This window comes from Perca flavescens, chromosome 12 (assembly GCF_004354835.1).
Source record: "Perca flavescens isolate YP-PL-M2 chromosome 12, PFLA_1.0, whole genome shotgun sequence".
Lineage (NCBI taxonomy): Eukaryota > Metazoa > Chordata > Actinopteri > Perciformes > Percidae > Perca > Perca flavescens.
In genome coordinates this window covers 31,550,694-31,562,994 of record NC_041342.1, presented here as the reverse complement: position 1 = coordinate 31,562,994, position 12,301 = coordinate 31,550,694, and the positions used below count along the sequence as shown (strand labels likewise).

General features: G+C 47.3%; 1 protein-coding gene across 1 annotated transcript in view; it reads left to right on the top strand.

The window, feature by feature from the left end:
- myo10 (myosin X) overlaps nt 1-12,301 on the top strand; it is a 172,598-nt gene that overhangs the window by 153,946 nt on the left and 6,351 nt on the right. Inside the window, exons 31-36 of the mRNA XM_028592842.1 lie at nt 696-838; nt 2,225-2,416; nt 2,561-2,718; nt 4,163-4,286; nt 7,220-7,517; nt 11,669-11,876. Coding sequence (XP_028448643.1) covers nt 696-838; nt 2,225-2,416; nt 2,561-2,718; nt 4,163-4,286; nt 7,220-7,517; nt 11,669-11,876 — 1,123 coding nt within the window. The remainder of the gene's footprint in view (nt 1-695; nt 839-2,224; nt 2,417-2,560; nt 2,719-4,162; nt 4,287-7,219; nt 7,518-11,668; nt 11,877-12,301) is intronic.

Sequence of the window (12,301 nt, the reverse complement as noted above, 5' to 3'; positions counted from 1 at the left end):
GTCATTTCAACCATATACACTGTATATAGTGACACGAAACAAAGTTTCATCATGGATCAAGTTTATACACATTTAAAATATATAAAAACAACATTTTATAAAAACATTATATACAAGCGACATTCAAGACATTTAGTGCACAAACATTATAGACTTTACATCAAGTGCAAATACTACTTAAAGTAGAGCGTTTAAGACAGACAAGGGACAGGACAGACAATAGACAACAAAAGACACGGCATAAGTAGACTTGTAACAGAGCACTGATTGGCTTTCCTATCCAATAAAGGCAGAAATGCCCCCCAAAAAAACTAAAAACAGACCAGGTCGGGCGCCTGGGTAGCTCACCTGGTAGAGCAGGCGCCCATATAAAGACAATGCTGCGGCCACAGGTTTGACTTCATCATTCCCGGTCATTCCCCCTTGCTCACCCCTTTCATGTCTTAAGTTGTACTATATAAATAAAGGCCTAAAATGCCCAAAAAATAAATAAACAACAACAAAAAACAGACCGGGTCCATTTTGACGATGGTTGATGGAAAAACAACACAAGGGCTAGTTTCGAAAAACAACGTTTATTCCACTAACGTCACCCAAACGACTGACATTTTTGTCCGTGATTGTTCAGCTGTTAGCGAAGCATTTGAGCGTTTGTCTTCTTCTCACCACGAACTGCCTTTCTGAACCCGTCACAGGCCGAACTCCTTCGTCATGATCACGGCGAACCGCGTGCTGCACTGCAACGCCGACACGCCCGAGGAGATGCACCACTGGATCACTCTGCTGCAGCGCTCCAAAGGAGACACGCGCGTCGATGGGCAGGAGTTCATCATCAGAGGTGACAACGCAACGCGTTTGTGGGAGTCTATCCCACAATGCATTTAGACAAAAAGGTTCTACAGCTGCAGAGCAACAAACACACAGCAGCTTACACTAGGGCTGGGCAATATATCGATATTACATCTTCATCGATATATGAGACTAGATATCGGGCCCTATTTTAACGATCTAAGCGCACGGCGCCTGGTCCTAAAGGGTTGTCCTTAGTGTCTTAATTAATCAGAGGTGTGTTTTGGGCGTAACATGCAATCAACCAATCAGAGATCATCTCCCATTCCCTTTAAAAGCCAGGCGCGTTTGGACCTTGGAGCATTGCTGTTATGATGGAGGATTTGAACCATAATATTTTTATTTGTAATATTCTGCATGTGTGTGTGTGTGTGCTGCTGTGTGTCCCTGTGTGTGTAACAAGTATAGTGTGCGCTCGCTGTGCACGAGCCTAGGAGCATTTTACTAATGCTCTGTTAAAATAACAATGAAATGCTGCGTTATTGACTTTAGACCAGGTTTTTGTTAGTCAATGGCGCGATCACTTTCCGCTACCTCAAGATACCAATACGCCCAGAATGCACCTGAACACACCTCCCTGTAAGACCAGTACGCCCAGAATGCACCTGAACACACCTCCCTGTAAGTCCAGCACACCCAGAATGCACCTGAACACACCTCCCTGTAAGACCAGTACGCCCATGGGCCACAGATGGCCGCAGGACGGGATGGAAAATTGACAACTGCGTCGGTCTTAAACTAGCAAAGACACTTGCGTCGGACTTTGCGCCGCGCTGTGCCGAGTGCAAGATAGGGCCCTTAGTCTTAAATTATGGATATCGTAATATCGTGATATGACACAATTGTTGTCGTTTCCTGGTTTTAAAGGCTGCATTACAGTAAAGTGATGTCATTTTCTGAACTTACCAGACTTACTAGCTGTTTTATTATCTGCCTTTACCCACTTTGTCATTGTATCCATATTACTGATGATTATTTTACCAACATTCTCAGTGTGTTAATATTTTGTGAAAGCACCAATTGTCAACCCTACAATATCGACATTGATGTATTTGGTCAAAAATATTGTTATATTTGTTTTTTTTCCATATCACCAAGCTCTAGCTTACACCAAACTCCATCAAAGTTTGAAGCATTTTTCTGAATTTTAAAAAGGCATTACAAACAACACAAACTTGACAGAAAAATGTCTAGTTAATTAAGCTCAAAAGAATGACATTCTGAAATATTGAATGCAATTTGAAGGTTTTAGCACAATAACCTGCACATTCATTAATTTAGTAACTATTTGCTGTTGTGTCAGGCTGACTGTACACCTTTTGTAATGAGACAAAATTCTAGCAACTCAAACATCTGATTCCTTTATTTCCACCAGGCTGGTTGCACAAAGAGATTAAGAACAGTACCAAAGCCTCGCTGAAGCTGAAGAAGCGCTGGTTCCTGCTTACCCACAATTCCCTGGACTACTATAAGAGCTCCGAACGTAACGCCCTGAAGCTGGGAACGCTGGTGCTGAACAGTCTCTGCTCGGTGATTCAGCCGGACGAAAAGGTCTTCAAAGACACTGGTAAGAAAAGGAAATAGAATGGACTTGAAATATAAGAATCAAGTAAAGTGAGATTACATTTTGCCCTAATGCCCTTCTAAACATGAATTTAACCATAACATGCTTCATTTCTTTGGCCTCTTCCTGATGTCATCCTCCTGACAGGCTACTGGAACGTGATCGTGTACGGCCGGAAACACTCGTACCGTCTCTACTGTAAGCTGCTGAATGAGGCCACGCGTTGGGCCAACGCCATCCAGAACGTCATCGACACCAAAGCTCCCATCGACACGCCGACCCAGCAGCTCATCCAGGACATCAGGGTAGGAAACCTCTTAGGCCTCCTGCACGCTGGCTGTGTGGCGTGTCCGTTTTTATTTCGGCTCCCATGTGAACAGGTTAAAGCTTGCACACTGCCTGCATGACACGCACGCCGCGCCTGAGAAAACGCGTGCATGCTAGAAATAGGACCGGCGCCTATTTTTCACGCGACGCGCAAGCTGGAAGTGTTTCCAGGCAACATAGAATAGGAAAAGATGTTTATATGTCATTTTGACACAAACACATTTATTAAATGACATTTTGATGTTTGAAAGTCTCGAGGTTTTGACATAAATGCAGATATAAATGCAATTTAAAAAAAAAAAATAATAATAATTATCGATTTTCATTAATGTGAAACATACATGTGTACAGACAAGCCATTACATTGAGGAACAAGTTATACCTATTTTTTGCAAAGTGTTTACTTGTCTTTTATGTAGGTTTATGTATTATCTTATTCTGGACCGATAAGAACTTTTCTGATGATGTGTGATAATGTGATGATGTGTGACTCTACTGCAAACAAAATCTACCTCCGGGTATAAATAAAGTAACATGAACTTGAAGGGCTCGCAGCAGCAGCAGCAGCAGCAGCAGCAGCAGCAGCAGCAGCAGCAGCGCCGTCAGACACGTTTCTGGTGTGCAAAGACAGAAAACGCCACGCAGCCGCCACACAGCTGACACGCAACAGAAACGCCACGCTTACGCCACGCAGGCAGTGTGCAGTCAACTTAGCGTAAAGTTGACTGAGACTTCCATCAGCTCCGTCCATGTCGTTGTAGTTCCCACCAGAAGCTTAAAAAGGGCGATACAGATTAATGAATGCAGAGAAGGATCATTCTAGAGTCAGCAGTCCGATTCAGCTTCATTTAAAAAATTGTTTAACAGCATGAGATCACTATTAAAGATTTGCTATTTTACTCTGCCACCAGTTTTCACCCAACATATACTGCCAGTTAATTGACTGAGTATTTGACAAACTTTAAGACAAATTAAGACAAATAAAGTGGATCAATAAATATATTGGGATTTTAAAAAGGTCATAGTATATTATGTTGTGAAAAATCCTTCCAAAAATCATTGTAAAGTATGTCATAAGGCAGTTAAGAAGAGTCATAGTATATAATAAAAAAATATAAACATGTCATAAAAATGTATAAAAATTTCATACAGAATGATGATTAAATTAAATTTGATTGATGATCAGGTCCCACATCTAAGATACTGCAATGGCATATACACACCGGCTGCACGCTCCAGATAAGAGTTTAAAGTCAGACTGGGGACAAATAAAACGGGTCAATAAGTATTATGAGAACATTAAAAAATTTCACAGCATAGTATTTCATTCCAAAAAAGTCATAAAAAGGATAATAGTGTAGCACGTCGTAAAAAGTCAAAGCAGAGCATTGTACTGAAGTCCGGCTTCTCTGCTCTCTGCAGGAGAACTGTCTGAACTCGGAGGTGGTGGAGCAGATCTACAAGAGGAACCCCATCCTCCGCTACAGCCACCACCTGCTGCACTCGCCGCTGCTGCCGCTGCCCTACGGAGACATCCACCACACCGGTCAGTCACACACATACAGACAGACACAAAGACAAGATGGCCTACACTTAGCCATGGTTTCTTTAACAATATTGCATCACTGCACATTCCCTCTTTATATTACTATTACATGGTGTTTTATATTAACTTCACTGCCATTACATATTTCAATCATTATTGGTTTTCATTTTCATTTTAGTATCTTTAGAGTTGTTCTTTTGATGACCTCCTATCTTGCGCATTCCCTGTTTTATGTACGAGATCAGTGTTGCTTAAAATGTGTGCTCTCGTGCCGGGATCGACCAATAATTGGCCGATTATCGGGGCCGATATTTGGCAGTTTGCAGATGAACTGTATCGGTGTTTTATTTTACAGATAACCGATAAAGGGAATTATTAAAAAGTGTGCTACTTTGGCTCTGCTACAGCTCTGTAAGCAGTCTGCAACACTTGCAATAAACTGTTAGCATGTTTAGCCTTCAAGAAGATATATATTTTTTATTCCTTTTTTGACCGTGTATTATGTTCAAAGTTTCAGTTGTATTAAATAATTGCTTAAAGGTGCAATATGTAATATTGTATGTAATACTGGCAGCTAGCGGTTAAAATAGTTACTGCACTACCAATTCAAAATACTGGAGAGTCGTTTCCCCCGCCCCCTCCTGCCCAGACTCGAAGTTCACGGGGGTTGCCAGGCTGAGACCGCAGCATTCACAACAATGTTGCTAGACGCTTTTCTCACATAGCCAGACATTACTCCACAGCACAGCGGAGTAGCTAACAGTAGATGCTAGTCTCACATAGCCAGACATTACTCCACAGCACAGCGGAGTAGCTAACGGTAGATGCTAGTCTCACATAGCCAGACATTACTCCACAGCACAGCGGAGTAGCTAACGGTAGATGCTAGTCTCACATAGCCAGACATTACTCCACAGCACAGCGGAGTAGCTAACGGTAGATGCTAGTCTCACATAGCCAGACATTACTCCACAGCACAGCGGAGTAGCTAACGTTAGATGCTAGTCTCACATAGCCAGACATTACTCCACAGCACAGCGGAGTAGCTAACAGTAGATGCTAGTCTCACATAGCCAGACATTACTCCACAGCACAGCGGAGTAGCTAACGGTAGATGCTAGTCTCACATAGCCAGACATTACTCCACAGCACAGCGGAGTAGCTAACGGTAGATGCTAGTCTCACATAGCCAGACATTACTCCACAGCACAGCGGAGTAGCTAACGGTAGATGCTAGTCTCACATAGCCAGACATTACTCCACAGCACAGCGGAGTAGCTAACGTTAGATGCTAGTCTCACATAGCCAGACATTACTCCACAGCACAGCGGAGTAGCTAACGGTAGATGCTAGTCTCACATAGCCAGACATTACTCCACAGCACAGCGGAGTAGCTAACGGTAGATGCTAGTCTCACATAGCCAGACATTACTCCACAGCACAGCGGAGTAGCTAACGGTAGATGCTAGTCTCACATAGCCAGACATTACTCCACAGCACAGTGGAGTAGCTAACGTTAGATGCTAGTCTCACATAGCCAGACATTACTCCACAGCACAGCGGAGTAGCTAACGGTAGATGCTAGTCTCACATAGCCAGACATTACTCCACAGCACAGCGGAGTAGCTAACGGTAGATGCTAGTCTCACATAGCCAGACATTACTCCACAGCACAGCGGAGTAGCTAACGGTAGATGCTAGTCTCACATAGCCGGACGTTACTCCACAGCACAGCGGAGTAGCTAACGTTAGATGCTAGTCTCACATAGCCAGACATTACTCCACAGCACAGCGGAGTAGCTAACGGTAGATGCTAGTCTCACATAGCCAGCCATTACTCCACAGCACAGCGGAGAAGCTAACGGTAGATGCTGGTTATATTGACAGTCATAAAAGCCCGTGCTCACGCGGAGCTCTGTAACCAACTGACAGACACACTTTTTCGGCTTAAAATTACAGTATGAACCGCTAAAAACACAACAACCTCACTGTCCTCTCCACACGCCAGTCAGGCACACTTCCTCGGCTTAGAATTACAATACGAAACGCTAAAAATACCACTACCTTGCCGACGGAACAAACTTCATTGGCTTAGAATTACGGCAACAATCGCTAAACACACTGCAAACTCACAGTCCGCTCTTTCCGATTTACAGCCCCCCTCTCGTGGCTTAAAATAACTCACCGTTGTCGGCTCCAGCCGCGGAACTACACGTTGTAAACAGCCATGGGCTGCTTGCCTGGTCCTCCCGGTAACGTTAGCAGGGTTAGCATGGCGGCATTAGCCAGGACCAGTCGGGATCACTTTACTGGCTGTCTCAATTGTTTTTGCGAATAACCAATTCGGGTACTCTAGCTATATAATTCAATGTGAGTACACAAATGTTGAAATGACAAAAATTGCCCATCTCTAGTAGCTGTGATAAATTAGCATGAAGCTAATGCTTACCTGTTCAGGAGAAAATAAGCCAACTCTGAGTCCTTTTGGGCTCTAAGCTGTCATGTCTGTCTGTGCTTTCATGGCTGTAGTACCGTTACAGCTGTAGCGCACTGGGTTTACGTTTTTACAGGTATATCTGGCAACCCAGCCTGCCTGTCAAACTGGGCCGTTGATAACAACACACAGATCAAAACATAAACATAAATTCCGTCACGGAATGTAAATTTCAAAAAGAAAAAATACTGAAATTAGCATTGTTGTCAGAAAAGATAGTATTTCAGTTTAACATGTTTCCTTAATATCTGATGAGGCATTGGTGTCATTTTTTGATTTATTACAGTACAAATATTACATTTTGGACCTTTAAAGCATTTAATCAAACATTTGTGTTGGACTTTTTAACATTGCAAATTGTTAATTTTGACCCAAAAAAATTCATGGGTTTATATTAATGTTATTATTATCACTAACCACGTCTCTCTGCCCGGCTCAGCTCTGAGAAGCAGAAGCTACACAACGCTGCAGGACGAAGCCCTCAAAGTGTTCAGCTCTCTGCAGCACCTGGAGGGCGTGGCCGACCCGGTGCCCATCATCCAGGGCATCCTGCAGACGGGCCAGGAGCTCAAACAGCTGCGGGACGAGCTCTACTGCCAGCTGGTCAAGCAGACGACGCGGCCGCAGCATCCCGGCAGCCCGGCGAACCTCTGCAGCTGGAAGATCCTGGCCTGCATGTCCTGCACCTTCATCCCAACCAGGAGCATCCTCAGATACCTCAAGTTCCACCTTAAGAGGTATTGGCATGTTTGCAGTTTGTGTCTCCAAAAAAAAAAGGTGTTTGGGGATACAACAAATGACGTTTCTTTAAAGATTAATCTACAGGTTTAATTTTTATCTTCATGTACACTTAATGGAACACTTGAACACTTGAACAATTACGATCTGCCCCAACCCTGTGTTCTTTTAAGGCAAGATTTATAGTGCTCATATTATGCTTTTTGGCTTTTTCCCTTTCCTTTATAGTGTTATATATCTTTTTTTGTGCATGTTATAGGTTTACAAAGTGAAAAAGCGCAAAGTCCACCCCAAAGGGCCTTACAATCTCCAACAGAAAACACTGTTCACCAACTGCTCCAAACAGCTCTATTGTAGTCCAGCCTTTACTTCAGAGACCAACGTGGTCACTTTGTAACACACGTTATAATGCTTGCCTAGCTGCTAGCGTGGCACACCCTCATACTCTGCTTCTGACTGGCTAGTAGTCCATACCTAGCTACTGTCAGGGCACGCCCTCATACTCTGCTTCTGACTGGCTAGTAGTCCTTACCTCTCCGTGAACCATCACCTTATCGTGGTGGAGAGGTTTGTGTGTCTCTGTGAACCTGAGGGCTGTGTTGTCTGGAGCTTTGTGCTCCTGGTAGGGTCTCCCAAGGCAAAGTGGTCTCAGGTGAGGGGCCAGACAAAGAATGGTTCAAAACCCCAATGAAAAAGCTAAGCAGAGATGGAGTGACCCTGCCCGGAGGAAGCCCGGGGCCCCCGTCTGGAGCCAGGCCCAGACGGTGGGCTCGTCGGCGAGCGCCTGGTGGCCGGGTTTGCCACGGAGCCCGGCCGGGCACAGCCCGAACAAGCTACGTGGCAACTCCCTCTCCATCCCATGGGCCCACCACCTGTGGGAGGAACCGTTGGGGTCGGGTGCGATGCCACATGGGTGGCAGTGAAGGTCAGGGGCCTCGACGGACCAGACCCGGGCAGCAGACGCTGGCTCTGGGGACGTGGAACGTCACCTCTCTGTGGAGGAAGGAGCCGAACTGGTGCGGGAGGTGGAGCGCTACCGGTTAGATCTGGTGGGGCTTACCTCACGCACAGTCTTGGTTCTGGAACCATACTCCTGGATAGGGGTTGGACTCTTTTCTTCTCCGGAGTTGCCCAGGGTGTGAGGCGCCGGGTGGGTGTGGGGATACTCACAAGCCCCGGCTGAGCGCCCGCTGTGTTGGAGTTTACCCGGTGGATGAGAGGGTCGCCTCCCCACGCCTGCGGGTTGTGGGGGAAAACTCTGACTGTTGTTTGTGCATATGCACCAAACAGGAGTTCGGAGTATTCGGCCTTCTTGAGACCTTGACTGGAGTCCTGCATGGGGCTCCAGTGGGGGACTCCATTGTTCTGCTGGGGGACTTCAACGCACACGTGGGCAATGATGGAGACACCTGGAGGCGTGATTGGGAGGAACGGCCTCCCTGATCTAAACCAGAGTGGTTGTTTGTTGTTGGACTTCTGTGCTAGTCATGGATTGTCTATAACGAACACCATGTTCGAACATAGGGATGCTCATAAGTGTACCTGGTACCAGAGCACCCTAGGCCGAAGGTCAATGATCGATTTCATAATCGTTTCATCTGATCTGAGGCCGTATGTTTTGGACACTCGGGTGAAGAGAGGGGCAGAGCTGTCAACCGATCACCATCTGGTGGTGAGTTGGGTCAGAGGGTGGGGGAAGACTCTGGACAGACCTGGTAAGCCCAAACGTGTAGTGCGGGTAAATTGGGAACGTCTGGAGGAGGCCCCTGTCCAACAGACTTTCAACTCACACCTCCGGCGGAGCTTTTCGTGCATCCCTGTGGAGGCTGGGGGCATTGAACCCGAGTGGACAATGTTCAAAGTTTCCATTGCTGGAGCTGTGGTCTTAGGGTCTTAGGTGCCTCAAGGGGCGGTAACCCACGAACACCGTGGTGGACAACGGTGGTCAGGGAAGCCGTCCGACTGAAGAAGGAGTCTTTCCGGGATATGTTATCCCGGAGGACTCCGGAGGCAGTTGCAGGGTACCGAAGGGCCCGAAGGGCTGCAGCCTCTGCCGTGAAAGAGGCAAAGCAGCGGGTGTGGGAGAAGTTTGGAGAAGACATGGAGAAGGACTTTCGGTCGGCACCAAAGTGCTTCTGGAAAACTGTTCGCCACCTCAGGAGGGGGAAGCGGGGAACCATCCAAGCTGTGTACAGTAAGGATGGGACACTGTTGACCTCAACTGAGGAGGTAATAGGGCGGTGGAAGGAGCACTTTGAGGAACTCCTGAATCCGACTAATACGCCCTCTATGTTAGAGGCAGAGCTGGAGGATAATGGGGGATTGTCGTCGATTTCCCAGGCGGAAGTCACTGATGTAGTCAAACAACTACACAGTGGCAAAGCCCCGGGATTGATGAGATCCGTCCAGAAATGCTCAAGGCTCTGGGTGTGGAGGGGCTGTCCTGGTTGACACGCCTTTTCAACATTGCGTGGAAGTCTGGGACGGTGCCAAAGGAGTGGCAGACTGGGGTGGTGGTTCCCCTTTTTAAAAAGGGGGACCAGAGGGTGTGTGCCAATTATAGGGGTATCACACTTCTCAGCCTCCCTGGTAAAGTCTACTCCAAGGTGCTGGAAAGGAGGGTTCGGCCGATAGTCGAACCTCGGGTTGAGGAGGAACAATGCGGATTCCGTCCTGGTCGTGGAACAACGGACCAGCTCTTCACTCTCGCAAGGATCCTGGAGGGAGCCTGGGAGTATGCCCAACCGGTCTACATGTGTTTTGTGGATTTGGAGAAGGCGTATGACCGGGTCCCCGGGAGATACTGTGGGAGGTGCTGCGGGAGTATGGGGTGAGGGGGTCTCTTCTCAGGGCCATCCAATCTCTGTACAACCAAAGCGAGAGCTGTGTCCGGGTTCTCGGTAGTAAGTCGGACTCTTTTCAGGTGAGGGTTGGCCTCCGCCAGGGCTGCGCTTTGTCACCAATCCTGTTTGTAGTATTTATGGACAGGATATCGAGGCGTAGTCGGGGTGGGGAGGGTTTGCAGTTTGGTGGGCTGGGGATCTCATCGCTGCTCTTTGCAGATGATGTGGTCCTGATGGCATCATCGGCCTGCGACCTTCAGCACTCACTGGATCGGTTCGCAACCGAGTGTGAAGCGGTTGGGATGAGGATCAGCACCTCTAAATCTGAGGCCATGGTTCTCAGCAGGAAACCGATGGAATGCCTTCTCCAGGTAGGGAATGAGTCCTTACCCCAAGTGAAGGAGTTCAAGTACCTTGGGGTTGTGTTCGCGAGTGAGGGGACAATGGAGCGGGAGATTGGTCGGAGAATCGGGCGCAGCGGGTGCGGTATTGCATTCAATCTATCGCACCGTTGTGACGAAAAAGAGAGCTTAGCCAGAAGGCAAAGCTCTCGATCTACCGGTCAGTTTTCGTTCCTACCCTCACCTATGGTCATGAAGGCTGGGTCATGACCGAAAGAACGAGATCCAGGGTACAAGCGGCTGAAATGGGTTTCCTCAGGAGGGTGGCTGGCGTCTCCCTTAGAGATAGGGTGAGAAGCTCAGTCATCCGTGAGGAGCTCGGAGTAGAGCCGCTGCTCCTTTGCGTCGAAAGGAGCCAGTTGAGGTGGTTCGGGCATCTGGTAAGGATGCCCCCTGGGCGCCTCCCTAGGGAGGTGTTCCAGGCACGTCCAGCTGGGAGGAGGCCTCGGGGAAGACCCAGGACTAGGTGGAGGGATTATATCTCCAACCTGGCCTGGGAACGCCTCGGGATCCCCCAGTCGGAGCTGGTTAATGTTGCTCGGGAAAGGGAAGTTTGGGGTCCCCTGCTGGAGCTGCTCCCCCCGCGACCCGACACCGGATAAGCGGACGAAGATGGATGGATGGATGGATAAACCATGTAAATCAATTCTGATACAACGTCTAAATACAATTATGAACCTGAAAATGAGCATAATATGAGCACATTAAAACTTTTGTGTTTGACATTGCTTTTCCTAAGATCATTTAGAGATGGTGATTCTTACACCTCTATGCTTTAAAGTCTTTGAAATTGCTTTGTATGTGTATGCTTATGTAAAGCACTTTGAATTGCATTTGCGTATGAACTGCGCTATATAAATAAATTGCCTTGACTTAATGTTCCAATCCAAATCACTCTCTCCGCAGGACTCGAGAGCTCTTCCCCGGCTCGGAGATGGATCGTTACGCCGCATTTGCCCTCGACTCCCTTAAGAAGACTCGAGCCAGGGAGAACATCCCGTCCCAGGAGGAGATCCGCGCCATCATTGCCCAGCAGGACATGAGCACCACCGTTCACTGCCACGGAGGAGGCTCCTGCAAGATCACCATCAACTCACACACAACAGCCGGAGAGGTGGGTGACAGGAACCAGTATTCAACATAATCCCATCACTTTCTATGTGTCTGGAAGTAATAGTCCTGTTTAGAGTTCTTGGGCCCTATCTTGCACCTGGCGCAGCGCAAAGTGTCTTTGCTAGTTTAAGACCGACGCAGTATTCAATTTCCCGTCCAGCACCCACGTTGTTTAAATAGCAAATGCACCTGCGCCCGTGCTGGTCTTACAGGGAGGTGTGTTCAGGTGCATTCTGGGCGTATTGCTATCTTGAGGCAGCGGAAAGTGATCGCGCCATTTACCAACAAAAACCTGGTCTAAAGTCAATGGCGCAGCATTTCATTGTTATTTTAACAGCAAATTAGTAAAATGCTCCTAGAATCGTGCAAAGCGCGCGCACACTATGCTTGTTACACACACAGGGACGCACAGGAGCACACAAACAT